The sequence below is a fragment of the Callionymus lyra genome, chromosome 16 (genome assembly GCF_982586985.1).
Source record: "Callionymus lyra chromosome 16, fCalLyr1.hap1.1, whole genome shotgun sequence".
In the NCBI taxonomy this organism is placed as follows: domain Eukaryota; kingdom Metazoa; phylum Chordata; class Actinopteri; order Syngnathiformes; family Callionymidae; genus Callionymus; species Callionymus lyra.
In genome coordinates this window covers 9,451,218-9,470,730 of record NC_141833.1, presented here as the reverse complement: position 1 = coordinate 9,470,730, position 19,513 = coordinate 9,451,218, and the positions used below count along the sequence as shown (strand labels likewise).

Genomic DNA, 19,513 nt, shown 5'->3' with positions numbered 1-19,513 from the left:
TGATTCAAATTTCATTTTCAATCGCAAAATTCTTATTTTTCAGCCAATATTTTTTTGAACGCAAATTAAAGCTACACTTTTGAGCCCAAGATACACTAATAATAATAATAATAGTTTTGATCCGTTTAAAGACAAATAAAAATGCTTAAAAACGGATGTAGGTAAAAAAGTATAAACTTCTCCACAGGCGGTGACGCTCCACTCCTCCTCCTCCTCCTCCTCCTCCTCGGGGATAAAAGCGGAGGACTCCTCGGTCATGTGATCCACTTTTTTTTTCTTTTTTTTTTCTCCTCCTTCTTCTTCTTCTTCTTCTTCTTTTCCTCCTTCAAGTTGAGGCAGGAGCAGACGGAGCCGCGCGCGCTGGATGCCGCACACATCGAGCTCTTTTCTGCGTGTTTTCCCCGCGAGCCGCTCCGCACCTCCGCGTCACAATGGCGGGAGCTATCATCGAGAACATGAGCACCAAAAAGTTGGTGATAGTGGGAGTGACTCTGCTTTTGTTCCAGGTGTTCGCCTTCATGGTCGGCGGCTTGATCGGTAAGTGAGTGTCTGCCGTGATTTATTTTGTTGTTGTTGTGAAAAGTGTTAAAAAGTCAAGTTATTCACCGAGTACCTGGTGAACAAGTGTGGAAACATCAAGGAGCTGCAAAGTTACCGCATATACCCTCCATTTTTTTTTTTTTTTTACTTTAATGTGGTCCTTCCCTTCTTGTTCCTCCTCCTCACCCCTCCTCCCAGATAATGTGTGTCAGCTTTGAGGGGCCCCCGGGCAGCATCTCTACCTCCTTGTGGCCCCCCCACACCCCCCCCTCTCTCACCTTGCAGGCAGTGCATTATGGTTCCTCGGCTTCATCTACTTTTAGCTCCAAAGTTCCTGAGGAAATATTTTTTTTTCTTTCTGTCAAACGTCTTCAAAATCCACCCACTCGTCCTGTCTGGTGCATGAAGCAGAAAACTTTCAGTTTGTTCTAAATTAGCTGGTGTGGTTTCTTCTTGGTGGAGATGGTTTTAATGAAGCCGGATTCCTTTGTGTTTGCTCAGGGGCTGGAGGCAGCGAGGGTAATTGAGTAGAAAGCTTTTTTTTTTTCACCAATGTTTCCCCCGACAGACCACCGGACCCCCGGCATGGGGTCTAGAAGCAAAAGGGGGACAACCTATTATTGTGGGTTTTACACAGCGGACACTCGGTTTTACTCACCAGGACTTGAATAATTAAATCAAGTCACCTCCAGATTTAAGGCTTTGATTGTAACTTTTATAATATCATAGTTTTTAATGTCCGACAAAAAAAACGACACCATAGTGGACCATTGTAACTATTTGAGTTGTATATGGGCGATACTATAGGAACAAGGATATATTTGTAGTATTTTCGAGTACTTGACTCTAGTGTCGCAGAATTTACAGACCACATGACTCTTGACGAAGTCGTAACTGCTTTCATTTGTTTTCTAAACGTACGCAAAACATCGGCTTTAAAAGCTGCTAGAGTTGACTGTCTCCTCTCATCCTCAGTCATCGCCAGTATATAAATGATTTTTGCTTGATCCTGGAGCCGCGGAGCACGTAACGACTGCTGCCATCTAGCGGTCGGAAACTTAATCGCAACACAAAAATGAATGACTTGAATATTTGCATGTTACCTGTAAATGTATTTTTTACAAATATATATATATATATATATATATATATATACATAAATAAATGTAAATAATGATAAATTAAATACAATTTGTATGCAAAACCAAAATATGTCCAAACATCAGCTTTAAAAGCTGCTGGAGTCGCATGTATCCTCTCGTCCTCAGTCATCATGGGATTTCATTGTTCTTTTAGCTGCGGAGCACGTAACGACTGCTGCCATCTAGCGGCCGGAAACTTAATCGCAACACAAAAATGAATGACTTGAATATTTGCATGTTACCTTTTAAATTTTTTTTTTTTTTTACAAATATATGTACATAAATAAATGTAAATAATGATGAAAATTAAATACAATTTGTACGCAAAAAACAAAACGTGTCCAAACATCACCTTTTAAAAGCAGCTCGAGTCGCCTGTATCCCCTCGTCCTCAGTCGTCATGGGATTTCATTGTTCTTTTAGCTGCGGAGCGTCTGGAAGTTTAATTACAACACACAAATGCTGTGAATAATATACAGTTATTTAATTAAATAAATAATTAAAAGGCCCCAGAATGAAAACTTCCTGTTAACCTGACCAGAAGCTTAAATGACGTTTTGACAAAATTGTTTAAAACACTTCCAGTTCAGATATGTACCACAAACTACACTTTTTTGATAGAATGTGGGCCACTTGAAAATACTATTAAATGGCCCAAAGGCTAATCCGAGCTGGATTATTTTGGGGTAACGTTTTCTTGTTAGTTTTGCCAAATACTGGAATTTTCAACAAACAAAGTGGGATTGCTAACAAATACGATAATCACTTCACCATCACCGTCTGGTACTGTACTGCAACTGACGGTAAACACGCGTTTAAAGAACCATTTGTGTTGCCACGATAGTCAGTCTTTTTGAGAGTTAGTTTGGGGCGATATTACCCATGATTCCTTTCTGCTGTGGACCCCTCACACTAGACTCTGGTGGGCATCAAAGTGTTGATAATGAGCCTGTTTTCCCAAACGGCAGCGACATCCTGAGCAGACGACTGACGTCAGTATAAGTCATGAATCACAATGGCGTGAGTGCTGCTTTTAAACCCCCCCCCAGTCACTTCACAGGGGTATAAAGTACCTCTTCCCAAACAACATTTAGAGTAATTTCCAAAGTGTTTGAAGTGAGTTTGGCCCACGTTCAACCTGTTGACTCACTGAAAGATGAACGCAGTGTTTGCAAAGTTTACTCTGGTGCTCCAAGATTTGATTTATGGGTCGGTCTCCGGCCCCAGAACCTTCCCAACACTTCCTGGCATCACATGAATCTGGTCTAATCCCATTCTCGTCTTCCCTCCCCCCCCCCCCGCCAGCTCCCAGCCCCACCACCGCCGTTCACTACTTGGCGTCCAAATGCGTCGCCACCGTCAAGCACAGCCAGGAGTCCAAGTGGTTCATGCCGTGGGGGCCCAACCAGTGCTCCAAGATCCAGGACTTTGAGGAGGCGAGGGCCCGGAAGATCGAGGCCAACGACATCGTGTTCGCCGTCCACATTCCTCTGCCGCTCAACGAGATGAGCCCCTGGTTCCAGTTCATGCTGGTCATCCTGCAGTTCGACATCGCCTTCAAGATGAACAACCCGATCGGTGAGTCCCCTTCAAATCACTGCGTCATGAGAAAACATCATCATCCCAAGAGACCTCTCTTTGATTTGAAAAATGGCTTTTAATGCGTTTTGTGTAACGTATTCTTGCTATATTTGGATTTTTCGATAAGCATGTGGCTTCGTTTACAGTTGAAAAAGTTGTACATTGCACTGCGATTGTGTTTATTAAGTGTCTCTGGGTATTATTATGGGATGTCACTTGTTTCTAAACTAGCTATTTTGAGTGTCTTCCGCTTTAAGAACACATCAAGACCGGTCGGTCACACAATCTATGTCTGCCCATCAAGGATAAGCCATTTCCTGTTGAGTTGTTTTGTTTCTGAGCCCCTGTGTATGGCTAATGGCTACATTCCAAAACACAAGATGTGTTGTTTATATAAGAGGTTTAAGAAAATACGGATAAACTTGAATATCGCAATATTGATATGCAACAGCGCTGTATAGATTTAAAGTTTTTGTATTGTTTGCAACCAAATCGTATTTTATTTTTCATCATAGTTTTACATTTTATATTTTAATTAAATGTATATTAAATAAAATATATATATATATTTTTTATAAACATTTACAATTGATTGTAAATATTAACGGCATTCATTTTTGTGTTTCAATTAAACTTCCGGCCCCTAGATGGCAGCAGTCATTACGTGCTCCGCAGCTACAGTTACAAGAAAATCAGGCTTTTACTGTGGATGAGAGGATACGGTCAACTCTAGCAGCTTTTAAAGCTGATGTTTTGCGTATATTTCAAGACAAATGACAGAAGTAACACGTTTTTAAAGAGTCATGTAGTCTGCAACACCAGAGTCAAGTACTCTCGGACAATACTACAAATATGTTGTTCCTACAGTATCTCAATATATCGGATTGGTGCCCTTGTATAGCGATGCGTATCGTACTGCCAATTTCTTGCCAATAAACCCCTCTATTGTTTATCTTTTTCGTAAAAACCTGTTTACGTTTTACCCTAAAAACTAAAGCCTGTTAACTATTTATATGATCTTTTAAATATAAACACAAATAAGACAAAACTTAAGATTCACTAAAAGTAAAATGGAAAAAGAAATCGTTTTCGTCTGATTTATGCTACTAGTGCTAACAGTAAGACTAGTTGTATTATGTTCCTTGATTGAAATAACAAGAGGTTATCAGTAATTTAGTGTAGAATAATAACTCCAGGATATCAAAGCTCTTCTTAAAAAGAGTGATGCGTCTTCGTTCCACAATCCTAAAGCACATTTTTACAGCAGTCTGCCGAGACCCGGAGCTTCTGAATAATTCACCTCCGCTGTCAAGTCCGATCTCTCAAACGGCACATTCAAGTGTCGCGCAAGTTTATCAGCGACACTTCGGCTGAACAGCTCTGACCGTTTCGGTTTCTTCCTTTTGCACGTTCCTGTCGGGGCCGCTGTCTCTACGTTCCTCGCTCGGATTATCCTGAACGCTTGAGGAACCCACAGGAATTCCTTCCTCTTCACAAGATTGGATTTCTGTTTTTCGGTGAAAGGCGGCGAATGGTGATTGATGTCCCGCCGCTTGTTCTCCAGTGAAGTAGCCGAGGGGCTTTTAGACGGCTCGACAATAAGTGATCAGGTATTAGGAGAGCAGTTGTAATCTGGATCTGGGTCAACGCTTTTGCCTCTGAGCACTTAACTGACCTGTTTTTGAGAAGGAAACAGGTTTTTTTTATACTCTGTATCTGATTAAAAGATGTTCTTTTTATTTTGAGACTTTCTATAATATAGGTTGTTGTACAAACGGGTATCAAGGGTTAACACAAACCAGGTTTGTGTTACTTAAAATGTTGCACACATTCTTGTGTATTGGTACATTTTCAAAGTTAATATTTAACAAGACAAAGATGGTGCTTGACAAGACAGCCTGTGTAGGGGTAGTACGGCAATATATCGCATTTGTTTTATTTTTCTTTTCTTCTCAAGATACTGTATCGTTTATTTTTTGTTCTTGTTTTGACAATAGTTTATGGTTTACAGTTCAACAAAATAATTTAAATATTTTACATTTAATTTTTTAAATAACCATGACATTTCTTTTCTATTTGATGTTGCTATTAAATGTCCGGCCGCTAGATGGCAGCAGTCATTTCCTGCACTGCTAAAGAACCAATGAAATCCGGCGAAAACTGGGAACGAGAGGATACATTCGACTACAGCAGCTTTAAAAGCTGATATTTTTACATATTTAGCTTTGAAAACAACTGAAAGTTGTCACTAAATTCAGAGTCAAGTGCTCCGACAATGCTACAATAATTCGCTTATTCCTAAGTATCAAATGTATAGCAATATATCATAATGTATTGCGTCGTTGCGATATGTATTGTATCGCAAGATTCTTGCCAGTACACGTCCCTACTTATGACCACATTGACAAAAAAATTGATTTTTGTTTTTAAAAACTAGTTACATTTAGCTTCTTTTACATATTTTTACGTTTAGCTAGCATGTTGACACTTTTGTAAAGGACTTTAAAAGGACTTTAAATGACATTAAAGACGGCAGATTAAATCAAACTCTCGCAGGAACCAGGATAGGCAAGTGTCCACAACATTTGAACATGATTTGTTTATTCATTGAGGTAAACGGTGATGTAAAGAGAAGGACATTTTGATTGGATTTGCTAGCTTAGCTACCTGATAGCGGTGCTAGCCGCTGTTATTCTGAGATCTCTCTCAAACAACTTAAGTTTCTAATATCAAACCGAGTCAACATTTGTGTTTCCTGGCTCGGTAACCACAGCCAGCAGAGAACGAACGCTGCGAAACAAAAGTGGATAAAGTGCAGGCCCGTGGCCTTTCTGGTGCAAACAATGGTGTCGTGAACAAGGCGCTCACTCTGGTGTGGGTCGTGCACAGTCTGGCTGCCACACAGGCGCTGATTCAGTCTGGACCGGGTTCAGGAATTTCTCTCTGATGCTGCGGATCAGTTTTGATGTCGCCGAGCCATAGGAAGAGTTATTCTCTCGGCTCCGAGTCGGAGATGAAGCATATGGTAGGAAGCAGGCGGCCTCATGTCGGAACGCCATTTTGAAACGTGTTTAAAAACCCACCAGTGTTTTATTTAGATATTATTATTATTATTATTATTAATAAATAGATGTATTGATTTACAGAATACAAGCTTTCATATACATGTATATAAACCAGGAAGGGTCTTATGATGAATAATTATGCTTTAAATGTCAACAAGACAAGACAGTCTGATCCAAGGAGAGGCAGAAAAAGAAACGCCATGTTTTAATTACAAAAAGAAAACCTTTCTGCACAGTTTTCTTTTTTTAATGGTTATTTTTAGACAATGTAATATTGTTATTAAAAATGCACCTATTATGTGTTAACGGGAGTAGTATTAGTAAGTATGTAAATGTTGGAATGAATCAGTAGTTAAACAAAAGGTTAAGTGATAAACAAAGTATTTAAAGATGGTATCCTGGAAAAATAATACATACTAAATACTAATTTAGTTTTTTTCATGTTTTACAGCAAAAACATTTTTTAAAGGAAAAATAGAAAAGTGTGTATTAAATTGACAAAATATAACATGAGAAAGTATAAATATAAATGTGTTTTTATTGGAAAATACTCAAAGTGAAATTGTAACGTTAAAAAATGAACTATATTTTATTAGATCACGTGAGAAAGGTATACGTATAGTATACTTTGTTACTTGTGTGTTTTTACGTGCTGGGGGGGGCAGTAAGATTTATATTACAAAAGTCTATTATTAGTCTACTAATTTGTGTAAATGGTGTGTATATCATTAAAAGAAAATTAACTTTATCTATTCATTTGGATATTGTGCTCATAGTAGGCCAAACGGATGCTGTCAAAGGACCATTATTGGACCCTGTGCCTTACATTCAGACATGTAATACAAAGGTATTAAAAACCTTCATAAAAGTGTAACAAAACCATACATTTATGAACTAGTATCATCCAAAGTTATCAGAGGAAAATGCTTATCTGGTCACCTACCTGCCCCCCCTCCTCTGGCCGTGCTCCAGCAATAACACAGCTGTCGAGGAGCTTAGTTTCTGTGGCGATGGCCGTGGAATGTTAGCGTGAAGTGAGCTTATGTTGATGGGGCGTCTGTCTACACCATGACTGGGTGAAGGGCATCACACTAGTCCGGTGCCAGTTCTCATCTGCGCTTCTTTGACTTCCTTTCACCAGAGTTGCTTCTGCACAAGAGGCACTCAGGAGGAAGGAGGTCGACTACAGTCCGATCTGGAGATGCTGGTTCATTAGCTCGGTCGTAATGTTCTGAGGTTGAGTCTGTTGGAGGTCGATCCAGGATTTGTTGTATTTATTTAACCTCCTGGACCACCCAGAAGAAGGTGAACAGTGATTGAAATCCAAACTTGAGTTAACAAGCATCTCAATGTTACCATTATGAGATGAACTAGCCGAATCTTTCTTTTAATTTTTATATTTTCATCGTCATCTTTTTCTTGTATTTCCTTGAATTATTCAAGTGCCTTCTATGGCGGTCAGGTGGTCTCATAGTGCAACTTGATCACATGACTGGCGAATATGAGTCAGCAGTTTTTATGTAATTTCAGTGGCTCAATAATGTAAATCTACTGATCCAGCAAATATGACATGAAATATCTAATTTAATGTAACTGTTTTTCAACATAACCTTGTTATTAAAATTTTAATACTTAAAAAAACAACTGAATCCTGCACTTTTTCTAATATAAATGTTCATACTTTTTAACATCACATACTTTAGAAGCCTTACTTTTATTACCAGTTGAAATATGAACAAATAAATAACTACTAACTATGGGTTAAGAGCATAGTTTATTTTGGGTTTTTTTCCCCAGAAAATCACCCATAATATATATATATTTTTAGACAAGAGTTAAGTGCCTTATTATGATGACAAAAACCACAAAGAAATGTTAAACATTTTTTTAAAGTTTATATGATTGTGAATTGGTTCATTTTATATATATCATTTTAAAACGTAAACCATACAATTAATGTAACGTGCATATATATATATATTATATATATCTCACAAATCATAAAACTGTTGGTGCTTAACGGAGTTAAAAACAATCCTTAACCTAGTTATATTGAAAGTTCAACTTTAACTAATAAAACAATATATATATAAATATTTTCACATAATCACGTTCAACCTCTACATTTTCTTTTAATTATATATATATTTTTATACCACCTAATTGTACTCGATTAGTTAAGTGTACAAAATATATTTATATATTTAAAATTTTTACAAACGTAGACTAAACTCTTCAAAAATGTACATGTAAAATAGAGTTTAATAGGTGTATTTTGTTTCTGTGACCTCATCAGGACGTTGTCCAGGTGTGCTCCAAGTGAAGAGTGTTTAGTGTCTCAACAGGAATGAAAGCCCGTCTGTCATCATGACCTCATGTCGGCTCCCGACAGCACGACTAACATACATGTACTTGTGTCCAGAGGACGACTCCATGGTCACCGTGGACGTGGGCCTGGCCTACAGGGACGACAGCGTCAGCGAGTGGACGGCGATGGCTCACTCCTTCGAGCAGAGGAAGCTCAGCTGCAACTTCACCACGGCCAAGGTTTGTTCGAAGAGTCACGTGATCGACCAGCGCCTTCAACTCCTCTGACCTCCGACCCGCAGACGTTCGAGAACGAAGGCCGGTACTACGAGTGCGACCCGCTCCCCTTCATGGAGCTGGGCAGCGTCCCGCACAAGTACTACCTCCTCAACATCCGCCTGCCCGTCAACGAGCGCAAGAAGATCAACGTGGGCATCGGAGAGATCAAGGACATTCGCCTTGTTGTAAGTTCCTCAAACCTTTGTCTTCTGAGTCTCTTACTTTCTCAGTCAGTGGTCAATATAATCATCGAGGCAGTATTATACGGTATAGAAAATGAATGAATAAAAAATGTTTTAATTCCCATAGTTGTGTATATAATTAAGACTCCCGGACTTTACGAAACGTCTCTCCCTCAGAGTATCCACCAGAACGGTGGCTTCACCAAAGTTTGGTTCGCCATGAAGACCTTCCTCACGCCGAGCATCCTCATCATCATGATCTGGTACTGGAGGCGCATCACGCTCATGAGCCGGCCGCCCGTGCTGCTGGAGAAGTAAGACTTTGTTTTTCCCTTTCCGCTTGGATCGAAGATCTTTAATGGCATCATTTCAGCTCTGATGTTACAGTTAAACTCGAGGCCTGGGGGCCATATCTGGCCTGTCAAGTAATTTCAAGTGGCCGGCCAGATGTTTAAAAAAGAAACAAAAAATCAAAGTAGTTAATAGTAGTAGTTAATAAACACGAGTGTTTAGGCTTAGAAAAGAGTCTTCTGATCATCTCACGTTGAAGGAAAGGAATTTGATTTGGAAGAACCGACAGATATTTATTAATTAACTCTCTTTACTGCGGGCGAGAGGCGGGGGACAGGACGCCAGTCTGTCGCAGGACACACAAAGACACACAACCATTCACTCACACACTCATACCTTCAGACAATTTCCCCAAGTTCTCTGTACGTTTTTTTGTACCTGGAAGCAAACCAGCAACCTTCTTGCTGCACCATTGTGCGCCCAGAACCAATATTAATATATATTAAATTAAATTGGATATTAAAAATGGATTAAGCCTTTAAGAGTGAAAAAAGATGGAAGTTCAAGTTAGATTGTGAAAACCACTATATATATATTTATATATTTTTCTTCCCGCAAGTTTTGGCCCCTTTTATTGACGACCAAAAGGAAGGGGATGGTTTTCCTTTTTTAAAAAAAATCTCCTAAACACTCTGATGGTAGCCAATTAATAAAAAAGAAAATACAAATTTTAATGTCCAATTCTGAAAAATGTTTTAAATTATTGGATGGTGACATGTCAACCAAACTCAAGCTCCTCCCTTCCCTTTGTTCAGTGGAACAACTGAATTAACAAGTTGGCACCTCGATGCTGTGGGGATTTTGAACGTTTTGAGGAACATCTACCTCACCTTTAAATATGAAGAAGAAGCGCTTGAGCTCAAATACTACCACAACTGTGACAATTAGATTTTTCTTCATTTTTTTTTAGTGCCTGATTAAAACAACGGCTGTACAAATCTCACTTGAGTATAGATATTTAATATACTTTTCTGAGTGAGTGGCTGCAGTATTTTTGCCGGGTCTAAACTTGGATGTTTATCTAACCATGTTGAGGCGAGGGATCAGCGAGAGCTGGTGTCAGAGGAAGCAGCCAGTGATGCGTGAAGTGGAATCTGCAAGTTAGCGCTAAACAAACACATGCGGCGGCACAGACACACACACACACACACACACACACACACACACTCACACTCTCAACAAGTTATTGCTGAGCTCATTTCATTTTGTGTCCTTAAATATCTCTTAGAAAATGTGTTGAGAGTTCTGAAGCAGATTCTTTTGTTAAAAGCAAGGTCTTGGTAAATTCTGTGTGAGAGAAGATCTAATTTAAGGCCGTCAAAGATCAAAGAGTTGGTTTTACTCGACACACATTCCAGACATACCAGTCTGGTAGAATAAAGTGCCATAAATCATCACGGTGTATTAAATAATTCAGGTTCTGTGTCTCCTTCGTTCACCACATTGTGGATTTTAAGTGCTTGTTTGTCGAGGACTTCTTGGAGACTGATGTTAATGTTAAACAAAAACCCTTTATCTTATCTCATCCTTCGTATCCATGAGATAAAAACCTTGTCCCGTCACGAACACACGAGTGGATCGACCATTTTCACTTCCTGGTCGCGACCATTCCTGCACTGGTTTGTGTGTATTTTCCGATGGCATGTCGGGACTTGTTCCAGACGCCAGACTGTTGTTGACACACTGACTTTTTATAACCTGCAGTCTGACTTTCTCTGAGCGCCTTTATTTATTTATTTAGATTGAAGGCAAGTTTTTGACTTTTTTTTAAGAATTCAGTTTTCTGCTTTTTAATTAAAATGAATTATTTTTCAGGCTGTAAGGTGCTCGTAGTAAACATGTTGATGTTGTGGTAGGAAAAACTGCAAAGAAAACCTAATAAAATATCACATAAAATCAGTTCAAGGTCAGTAAGTAAAATCAGCATAGGGAACATAAGGTGCAGTTGTTTAAAAAAAAAAAAAGGTTTTGAAAAACTTACTTCTTTAGTGATTTTTAAGAAACTTGAAGAGAAAACTTTATAAAAGTAAATAATGTGTCATTTTTGTCACATTATCTTCATTTTGCAGTGAATTTTCGTAAATGTTTGCGACAGCATCCTTCCACTAGATGGCAGTGTTTCAGCTTCTGCTTTGAAATTTGCTTTCCATGATTAAGTAAGTAAGTAAGTAATAATTATTTATATAGCGCTTTTCCAGACCAGGGTCACAAAGCGCTTTAATGATGGTTGTTCATATTTCTTGTGGGAACTCACATGTTTCCCAGAGAGGTTCTTAATGGTTCTGTTCCATCAGGGTCATCCTGGCTCTGGGCATCTCCATGACCTTCATCAACATCCCAGTGGAGTGGTTCTCCATCGGCTTCAACTGGACCTGGATGCTGCTTTTTGGAGACATCAGACAAGGGATCTTCTACTCCATGTTGCTGTCCTTCTGGATCATCTTCTGCGGCGAGCATCTCATGGTACAGTTCTTGGAACCTTTAGGTTTTTTTATCGGTCCTGGAAGGTCTCTAACTAATTGTTAATGGTTCAAGGATTATCTTAAAGAGCATATTAAATAAACCGACTAATCTGTATCATCTTCAGAGATGTTTAAAGATCGAAGAATATTTGTAGAGTCTGGTTCATGTTTGAATCCAGAGTGACGGTGACTTCATGCCAGGTTGCATTAAGCGTCATGTGTCCCCGCTCGAGTGTGTTCTATTTCCAGAACACATTGTGAGACGAGGATGGTCCGTGAAGCGGTTCTGCTGTTCTGAATTTATTTTTAAGTCGACCATTGTAGAGACACTTGACACGACACTTATGGTTCCCCCTGAACATAGTTGTAGCCTTTTGTCACTGTTGCTTTGATGAGAAAATGATTTGATCTATGACATAAAAGTTTGACCTTCAGTTTGTAAAGTATTTTGCACACTACTATAGAGATGGATCTTCACTGCGGAGTAAAATGTGTTTCTTTCATACATTATATTTCTTTCAAATCTTCTGTTATTTTTCTACTACACTTAGCTTTACAGTATACTGTAAGACAGTGCACTTACTCGCGCTGTGCACAAATTTCGACAGGTTACTCAGGTAGTACTGTCTCAAATCAAACACTACACTCTTACTGGAAATGACTTGACAGCTTCTTTTTCTACTACTTTTTAACTCTGATTGCACCGTGAGTTGGAACACTATCACACACACTTGACAGTGATTTTCGCCAAACGAAACGAGTTACTACGTTGTGTTTCATTGTGTTGTAATTGTTTTTTTTTGTGGTAAAATGAGTGTTTTCTTGAGACATTTACGCCATACATCCACGTCGCTAAGATGGCGGCTGTTAAGGGTGGAAAGCTGCTCAATGTAGACGCACTTGTGTACTCAAAATATGAAGTGTCAGGGCAGAAGTGCACGATTCTGGACACAGCATAGGGGAATGTATGGACAAGAGTTAGGAGGTACGATGTGTATCACGATACAGGGACGACATCGTGTTGTGACATAAAGTGATACTATAGAAACGAGGATATATATATTTTAGTATCAACAATTGCTTGACTCTGACGTTGCATAATTTGCAGACCACATGACACTTGACAAATTCATAACGGCTTTCATTTGTTTTTAAACCAATTTTTTTCCAAACATCCGCTTTAAAAGCTTCTGCAGTCGGGTGTATCCTCCCATCCCCAGTCATCGCTGGTATCCCGTTGTATTGTTCCTTTAGCGGCGTAAGAAGTAACGACTGACGCCATCTAGGGGCCAGAAGATTAATTGCAACACAAAAACAACACGATGTGAATAATAATAATTATAAGTATTATATATTATAATGCTTATTATAATTAGTAATTGTAATAAATTATTGTTTCCTACACACTAAAGAAATATGATAAAATATAATTTTAATGCCAAAAGAAATGTATTATTTCTTTCTATTATTTGATGTTGTATATATTTATATGCTATTGATAAAAAAAATGTGATATTCAAGTATATCAATATTTTCTTACAAATAATATCAAAGTCATTTTTCTATTAATTGGAACAAGACATGTTGATTGTTTGGAACGCACATTTTCAGCCATTTTTGTAGTCCTTGATGCTCTTCCTACAATTTAACATTTTTTTCACTGTTTTTAGATGAAACTAAACTTTATTAAAAACATTTACACAATAATCAAGTGATTTAAATTGCCTATAGTTAATACAAATTTGGCTGTTCATCATTTATTCTCCTCTGTATTTGGTCAAATATATATTTCCCTCATCTACAGAATAAATCAAGTGCCTACAAAAAAAAATGCAAAAAATCTTGTCTATTGCCTTCAGTTTCTAAACCCAGATGTTTATATTTCAGGACCAGACTGAAAGGAACCGTTTCTCTGTGTACTGGAAACAAGTGGGACCCATCGTTTTTGGGTCTTTCTGTCTGTTTATCTTCGACATGTGTGAACGGTAGGATGACGCTCGCCCTCAGTACCATTTCAAATGTATATTTACGTTGACTCATGTTGATTTTATTCCTGTGTTTGGTCCTCAGAGGTGTCCAGCTGACAAACCCCTTCTACAGTATTTGGGCGTCTGACGTTGGAACTGAACTTGCGGTATCCTTTGTTTTAAAAGAACATGATGTTTCCACTTGGATCAGCAATTACTTGTTTAGTTGATCGAGTTTTTACCTGGAAGATCCGAAACTGAGGACAAATGTCCTCGATAGCATGTGAGGAATAATTCATTGAAACCATCTGCCACTGAGGCCGAGACGTCCGTGTTGACACGACTTGCTCCACCCAGAGTCTGTCGGGTCAATGAAATATTAACACCTCGTGGAAGGAAGAAGTGCTAAAACACTCCTCTTCGTCGAGACCTCATGAAATTCCAGCGACGTTTTAGTGTCTCTCGATTGAAGAGGTCTGGGACGGAGTATATAACCAGAGCCATCAAATCTTAATGAGGCCTGCAGACGGGGTTCTGCTCTCTCATCCACAGCCATGAATATTGAATAGAAAAACCTGTAATATTTGACGGGTCTGAACTGATTTGTATTCACTAATGAGACGAGTTGAGTCTGGGAAGTATTCTACTGAACATTACTGCCATAAGATACCTTTATGTAATGATGAAATCTGTTTATTTTACTTTTCTACTTATTTTGAATTTAAAGTTAAGTCAAATACAAAGTAAACAAATCTAAGCCTGATGCATATTTAATACATCTACAGTCATGGCTCTTAGGAAATATATTGGAAAAGATAAATAACGAGTGAAGTAAAATGTATTAGAAGTTACTGTTTCTAAAATGTGTCTAATGTGATGATTTTTGTCACATTAACGTAGAGCATAAATGATTAAAATGTTTGGTTTTTTAAATCTAATATATATTTGTTTATTTTTATTGCAGCAAATATATATATTTTATTTATGACGATTGATATCTTAATTTGTTAGATATGGTTTAAATACTCTTTATTGTGTGTTATCATGATGTGAAAAACATTAGTATCTTTAATTTTTTGGGGGGTTAAAATGCATTGTAAGAGTTTTAAGTTGATCTATTAGCAGAGAAGGATTTCTAAATATTTATGTAATTTAATACAAATTGTTGAAACGGTTTAGAATAAGATGGTTTGACTCAATAGACTACTTTAAAACACAAATATTACTATGATGAGCCTCTGAACAGTGCAGCAAGGAAACAACCTTAAATGACATCAAGATGGTTTATTTTTCAATCGCAGAATAACAAAGTAAAATCTCTGCTCACGTCTATTATTATTTCTGGCTTGAAGGCTTTTCTACTCCTTGTACTTTTCTTAACATTGTGTCCTAGATGGCGTTTATCATCGTGGCCGGTATCTGCGCTTGTCTCTACTTCCTGTTCCTGTGCTTCATGGTTTTCCAAGTGTTCCGCAACATCAGCGGGAAGAGGACGTCCCTCCCTGCCATGTCCAAGGCCCGGCGACTCCATTATGAGGTTCCAACCGTTTGTCTGAGCTTTAAAATCCAAATTATAAAATGCATTTTCTTTAATTTTTCTCTTTTTCCTTCCAGGGTTTGATCTTCAGGTTCAAGTTCCTGATGCTGGTCACTCTGACCTGTGCGGCCATGACGGTCATCTTCTTCATCATCAGTCAGGTGCGTTGACTTTTACTCACCTTTTCCCAAGAGATCTGTTTTAATGTTCATCACATGGATCCTGGTCCAGGTGAACGAAGGTCACTGGCACTGGGGGGAGCACACGGTGGAGGTCAACAGCGCGTTCTTCACCGGGATCTACGGCATGTGGAACCTCTACGTGTTCGCCATCATGTTCCTGTACGCGCCTTCGCACAAGAGATACGGAGACGAGCAGTCAGGTGGTCAGTGGTCGTGACTTCTTATACTATTTCAGTCTTTAAACTGCTGACCGAGCAGAATCCACTTGAGTGACATGTCCGTCTTCCCATTTACAAAGAGGTGTTTAAGATTCTATATTTATTAGTCTATTAACTGGTGGTGGTGATTTAACAGAATTAACTAAATACTTAAATTGTCCTTCAACGACTGCACGTCATAATGTAAAGGACAAAAATATTTCTCCTTAAAGCGGCAGTACGTAACATTTTGACGTTAGCATTATTTCTGTAAGAATATCTTTTGTAATTATCTGTTTAATTTGGGCAGATTTGACACAAGAGCTGGAAACGAGAAACTGACACAAAAAGCCTTCTTTTTTTTAAACAAATTGGCAACTCATTTTACAGTATTGCAGTTGTGTTGTTCTGACACTAGGGGGAGTCAGATACACTATTAATATCTTGCATAGTGGGCCTTTAAAGCATAAAAAAACTGTCTTTTATACACAAAGTTTAGACACCACCTTCATTGTATCACAATACAATTGCTTATCCAAACTACAATAGTTTAAAGAATGTATTCTGTGTTTAAAAAAGGCTACATAAAAAAGATAAAACGCATTAAAACACTACAAAAGTATGACCAACTAATACATAATTTGGACGTCAATGTTCCAGCTTGATGGCATTATCTACTCTTGGCCCAGAATGCACTTCTTGCATGCTTCCTACGTCCTTGTGAAACTTTGTTTTCTCGTCATTTAAAGTATGTATAGCAGAATAAATAATAAATGCTGACTCACCTTAATCGAAGCCAGAGTGACTTCAGTGCAATTGTTAAAAGTAAACTTGTTTACTGTCGCGGAGCTGCTTATTCATTCAGAGGCTGTTTTGTATGGAGGGTTGTCCATTAAGAACCCGGACATTCCCAGGGATGAGAGGGGTCTTTTTGGCCCGGTGAAGTGATTCTAATGGCTCACTAGGCTCACTTCCAGAAGGAAGGGAAGAGAGGAGGGACAAAAGGGAGGTGGAGGAGAAGAAATACGTGCCACTTCAATCGATTTTCAATGAGATATTTTCGACGTTACAATGTTGGAAGTTAAATGGGCTTCTTATGATTGATATTAAAAACAAAAGGAATGTCGTTAATATGTTGAGTCTTTTTTGTGCCACTTTCTGAAGGTGGTGCGAACAGCGGCGAGGACATCCAGCTGACCACCACCATCACCCACGTCGACGGGCCCACCGAGATCTACAAGATGACCGGCAAAGAGGCCCAAGAGTAGATGTCGTCGTCTCCTACTGCTCCCACACCCCCCTATCCCATTTATATATATATTTAACTAAATATATATCATATCAATGCAATACTCTTTTCAGTAACATCACGTGGACTCAAAGTTCTTTATTGACTGATGGTTTTAATTGTCCTCAATGTTGATTCTGACCTGATGACTGAACACTATAAGCCCCCCCATCAGTCGTCGGTTTATTCTTCATAGTCTTCTACGTTCTGTAATAAAAAAAGAAGAAAAACCGCACAGATTTGTGAAAGCTTCCTATAGATTTGTTGCAGAGGTCGATCTATTTTACGGTAACGTTTAATGTCCCAGATCCAGCGTTGCTTTTTGTCTTCTGGTGTCATAAGAATATGAACAAACACATGTTACACTACATCTGACTGCTGGGCAACTCTACATGTTACATGTTTAAACCTGCAGCCTGTTGCTTATTGTTTCTTTTGTTGTTGTTTTTTTTATTATTGTAATTTAAATAAAATAACGTTTTCTTAAATATTTAGTTTGTATTTTTTTTATTTCACACTGTCTTAGTGAGTTTTGAATAGAGAGCGCCCCTATGTGGCTTAGAGAGGAGCTGCTATTTATTTGATACGGACTTTATTCTTCACACATTGGGAAATTTTTAGTTGTTTCAGCATTTTTCAAGAAACTGATTTATCAGAAACTTTTACAGCCAGTGTTTGTTTTTTTTTTTTGTTTTTTTCTTCTTCGTTGTTGCAGTACAGAATAATGAAATAATATGGCACAAAGTAGGCAATAGAGAATCAAAAACCCACTTACATATTATATTAGGATATACAGTACATTTTCCACAAATTAATAAGACGAACGATGTATAATAAACGATAGTAAAATTGATTATTAAAAAATAAAACAAAAGAATGACGTAAAATGACTAACAAATGAATGAAAAGAGTATCATCAATAATAAAGAATAGTACAAGAAAATGTTTCTACTATATTGACATCAGTTGTGATTCTTTTTTTTTTTGTCATGCAAAGTTTGAAGCCGGAAATTTAAATTGAACGATTTTAAGACGAATAAAGTCGCGCTACGTTTTGGTGTGATTTAAAAATACTTCTTTATTTTTCCGAATCTTAAACTTTATTCAAACTGTGTGGAGCATAAAACGTAAAAGCAACCGAATATGGAAGCGATCGTAGCTTATTTATGACTTCGCCTGTTTTTTTTACTTTGAAACTCCGCGCCGGAAACGGCTGCGTTATCACCAGCCAACTGACGCAGATGAAACATCCGCCAGACCGTGTTTTTTTTTGAGTTGGTCCGCCTCTATTTGTGACTCAAAATTCTGGGGAAAGCTAAATGTGGTTGACTTGCTCTCGCCCGGGAGAAGGTAAATTAAAAAAAAAAAAAAGAAAGTGATTGAATATCTTCGTGGAAGTGACACGAGCAGGACCGAAAGATACCGAAGTGTCACGGCGGCTTCGGGTCCCTCAGAGCGAGCTGTAAACACTAGTTGCGGAGAGAGAGAGAGAGAGAGAGAGAGAGAGAGAGAGAGAGAGAGAAAGAGAAAGAGAGAGAGAGAGAGAGGTCTCCTCCCAGTCTGTGGACGCTCCGGTGGAGAGAAGACACGACCAGACGTGCGTGTGCGTGCGTGTGTGCACATCCTCCCTGCCAGGTAGGTTCGACTCTCGCTCCTCTCAGCAGCAACAGTTGGTGTCACTGCTGACACTTTTCTCAGGCTTTGATGCAACACTTGTGTGTCGACACTGATCAAAAACATCCGCAAATGCTCTTCATCCTCGCGTGTGTGTGTGTGTGAGGGTGTGTGTGAGGGTGTGTGTGTGAGGAGACAGTTCTGAGGGTTGTGTTGATTCAACAGGTGACATGTTGTGAAGCGTGTGATGTTTTGAATCTTCCTGTGGCCTCGTGGAGAAGATGATTCCCTAAAGGCCCCACCTATGTTGTGTTGACAGCTTTTGAGTGAATTCATTCCATTTTTAAATTTAAATTCACCCAAAATCTTTAGAATGAAGATGCTTTGACCCCTAGTGCTGTTACCAGGGCAGGTCCTCCCATTAGGCAAACACTTGTCACCAATAGATTGACCACAAAAAGGGAGCTGAGAGAGGTTATAAAACATGCACTAATGTCTGGTCAACATCATCAATACTAAGTCAATCGAGTTAAATATTTTAGGTAGGACCTTTTGTGGGACCAAAATTGTCATACTTCGCTTAATATTCATCTTAATTTTTAAAAGGTATGTATGTAATAACTATTGTAATAATCATTTCTAATCAATTCATTAACGTTAAATTATAAAATATGCATCGAAAACAAAAGTTAAGAGCCTATATTGAACAAACATGCCATAAGTTGTTTAGATATACAGAAATAGAAACATAAAAGCAGAGTAAAGATGTATTTCTGTTTGACTAAATTCATGAAATTAACGTTGGAAGTGTCCAAAAAT

At 38.4% G+C, this 19,513-nt stretch overlaps 2 protein-coding genes across 2 annotated transcripts in view; both read left to right on the top strand.

Moving 5' to 3' along the window:
• The first annotated feature begins 235 nt into the window (after nucleotides 1–235).
• wls (Wnt ligand secretion mediator) lies at nucleotides 236–17,570 on the top strand. Its single transcript, XM_087811408.1, has 12 exons — nucleotides 236–537; nucleotides 2,988–3,260; nucleotides 8,751–8,875; nucleotides 8,938–9,099; nucleotides 9,274–9,410; nucleotides 11,742–11,910; nucleotides 13,797–13,894; nucleotides 13,980–14,043; nucleotides 15,270–15,413; nucleotides 15,491–15,574; nucleotides 15,645–15,798; nucleotides 16,957–17,570. The coding sequence occupies exons 1-12, from the start codon at nucleotides 432–434 to the stop codon at nucleotides 17,058–17,060; spliced, it is 1,620 nt and encodes a 539-aa protein (XP_087667534.1). The 5' UTR covers nucleotides 236–431; the 3' UTR covers nucleotides 17,061–17,570.
• Nucleotides 17,571–18,385: 815 nt separating this feature from the next.
• gng12a (guanine nucleotide binding protein (G protein), gamma 12a) overlaps nucleotides 18,386–19,513 on the top strand; it is a 32,180-nt gene continuing 31,052 nt past the window's right edge. Inside the window, exon 1 of the mRNA XM_087811440.1 lies at nucleotides 18,386–18,715. The gene's annotated coding sequence lies outside the window, so the exon portion shown is untranslated. The remainder of the gene's footprint in view (nucleotides 18,716–19,513) is intronic.

What these genes read in the sequence shown, in the direction of transcription:
- wls (XM_087811408.1), top strand. Translation starts at nt 432, where the DNA reads ATGGCGGGAGCTATCATCGAGAACATGAGCACCAAAAAGTTGGTGATA. An exon ending in GCAACTTCACCACGGCCAAG is followed by an intron (nt 8,876 to 8,937) that starts GTTTGTTCGAAG and finishes TCCGACCCGCAG; the next exon opens with ACGTTCGAGAACGAAGGCCG. An exon ending in TCTGCGGCGAGCATCTCATG is followed by an intron (nt 11,911 to 13,796) that starts GTACAGTTCTTG and finishes TTTATATTTCAG; the next exon opens with GACCAGACTGAAAGGAACCG.